The sequence below is a fragment of the Ascaphus truei genome, chromosome 4 (assembly GCF_040206685.1).
Source record: "Ascaphus truei isolate aAscTru1 chromosome 4, aAscTru1.hap1, whole genome shotgun sequence".
NCBI classification, from domain to species: domain Eukaryota; kingdom Metazoa; phylum Chordata; class Amphibia; order Anura; family Ascaphidae; genus Ascaphus; species Ascaphus truei.
In genome coordinates this window covers 410,107,819-410,109,940 of record NC_134486.1, presented here as the reverse complement: position 1 = coordinate 410,109,940, position 2,122 = coordinate 410,107,819, and the positions used below count along the sequence as shown (strand labels likewise).

At 35.4% G+C, this 2,122-nt stretch overlaps 1 protein-coding gene across 1 annotated transcript; it reads left to right on the top strand.

Annotated features, from left to right (window-relative positions):
• Window positions 1-851: 851 nt before the first annotated feature.
• LOC142493960 (olfactory receptor 2D2-like) lies at window positions 852-1,790 on the top strand. Its single transcript, XM_075598766.1, has one exon. It carries the CDS (start codon window positions 852-854, stop codon window positions 1,788-1,790), a length of 939 nt encoding a protein of 312 aa, XP_075454881.1.
• Window positions 1,791-2,122: the final 332 nt, after the last annotated feature.

Sequence of the window (2,122 nt, the reverse complement as noted above, 5' to 3'; positions counted from 1 at the left end):
TATTGTACACAATTATTTGTGCAGCTGGTACAAGCCTCTCTTGGTGTAGATCAGAAATTAGTGTACACTATTACACTTTAACATCTGACATTGATATATTGTAGGTTACATAACAAATAGTAAATTTCAGTTTAATTAATCCTATTTTTTATATAGTTGTTTATCTTCATCCTTCATTCAATGGGTGTTATTCACTAGCCCAAATCAATAGCAGCTAACTATCACTATTACTGCTTTATGGATTTATGGTCATTTTTTTAATGGGTGCCACATATAAAATTAAAGAATTTTATTTATAAAAATGTTTTACCAGGAAGTAATACATAGAGATTTACCTCTCGTTTTCAAGTATGTCCTGGGCACAGAGTTATGATGACAGATATATAGTTACATTAAGTGAACAGAGGTTATACATTATATACAAGACAACGCATGCACAGTTAAATATAATATATGTTATATATTTATTATATAATATATAAACATTATTGATGTCGTCAATATCATCACCATGCTAATCATTTCTAGTATATATTTCACAAAATGCTTATCTTGATTTTTAATGCTTTCCATTGTCAAAAGAACAGGCTGTATATGCATTTTATGACAACGACATTGAATACCTCTTAATTATTAATTATGAATATACTTTATATTTTATGAAATAGAAATCCTAAATTATGAAGCAGCTAAAGCTTAAGTTTGACACAAAGAAATGATGTGCAGTATGTATCAATTAAGTATGCATCATGCATGTCAAAGGGTATACAGTTATTTATTTTTTACGTGATGCTTACGGTATGTCTACATTTAAGGGAACGATGTTTTTTCACAAATAGGAAATAATTACCATGGAAAGAGGAAATCACAGCACTGTGACAGAATTTATTCTTCTTGGACTTTCAAGTGACCCCAAAATGCAAGTTTTACTTTTCCAGCTGTTCTTATCAATGTACCTGGTCACATTAGCCGGGAATCTTCTTCTCATAGTCGCAGTGAGAACGGATCTTCGCCTACACACTTCAATGTATTTCTTTCTCACTCACCTGTCTTTCCTGGATATCTGCTACACATCAATTGTTGTTCCCAAAATGCTTGTAGATTTCCTGGCACTGAAGAAGATTATTTCATTCCGTGGCTGTGTGGCCCAGATTTTTTTATATATTTTCCTGGGAGGAAGCGAGTGCGTTCTTCTGGCTTTTATGGCTTTTGATCGCTTTGTTGCAATCTGTAACCCACTGCGCTATAGCAGGATTATGAACAAAATGGCTTGTATTAAGATGGCCACCGTTTCATGGATGACTGGTTGTATTATATCTTCGGTAGATGTGTTCTTTATTTGTCGATTAACGTACTGTGGTCCTAACATAATTAACCATTTCTTTTGTGAGGCTTTATCATTACACCATCTATCCTGCGGTGTTTTGTATCTAAACAACATTGTGATATTAGTGGGTGATTCCATATTGCTACTCATTCCACTTTTCCTCATTCTTTTCTCTTACATTCACATCATTGCAGCTATAGTGAGAATCCGATCTAACAGAGGGAGATACAAAGTCTTTTCAACGTGTGCTTCGCATCTGATTATTGTGACACTTTTCTATGGGACAGCTATGTTCTCTTATATGCGGCCTGGACACAGGCATTCGACAGAAGCTACAGACAAATTTGCATCAGTAGTTTATATCATTGCCACCCCAATGATAAATCCTTTAATCTATAGCTTAAGAAATAAAGATGTGCAGGGTGCCCTGAGAAGGCTGAGAAGATGTTCTGTCATTATGTAACATTTCATCTCTGTAATTCTATATTGTCATGATAAGACCATTAAAATATTCCATCATTTACTAATCTGGCACACAAAGGGTTAATTTGAGTTACAAGTTGTATCTTAAAAATTGTCAAGATTCCCTCTCACAATACTCCCCGTAGACCTGTAGGGGGCGCACAGAGGAATCAAGTTCAAGCCCAGAGATAGTATGAACTAGAATCTCCCATGAGGCCAGTGGCCATCTTAGTTTAGGCTATTTAAACCCCACCCAGCCTGCTAACTTTTGCTTGTCAACATTTTGTTCACAGAGCAGCCGGCTGGCTACTGATGCAGCGGCCGTTATTCAAA

Bases quoted from the DNA above. Each gene is read 5' to 3' on its own strand.
- LOC142493960 (XM_075598766.1), top strand. From the start codon at position 852: ATGGAAAGAGGAAATCACAGCACTGTGACAGAATTTATTCTTCTTGGA.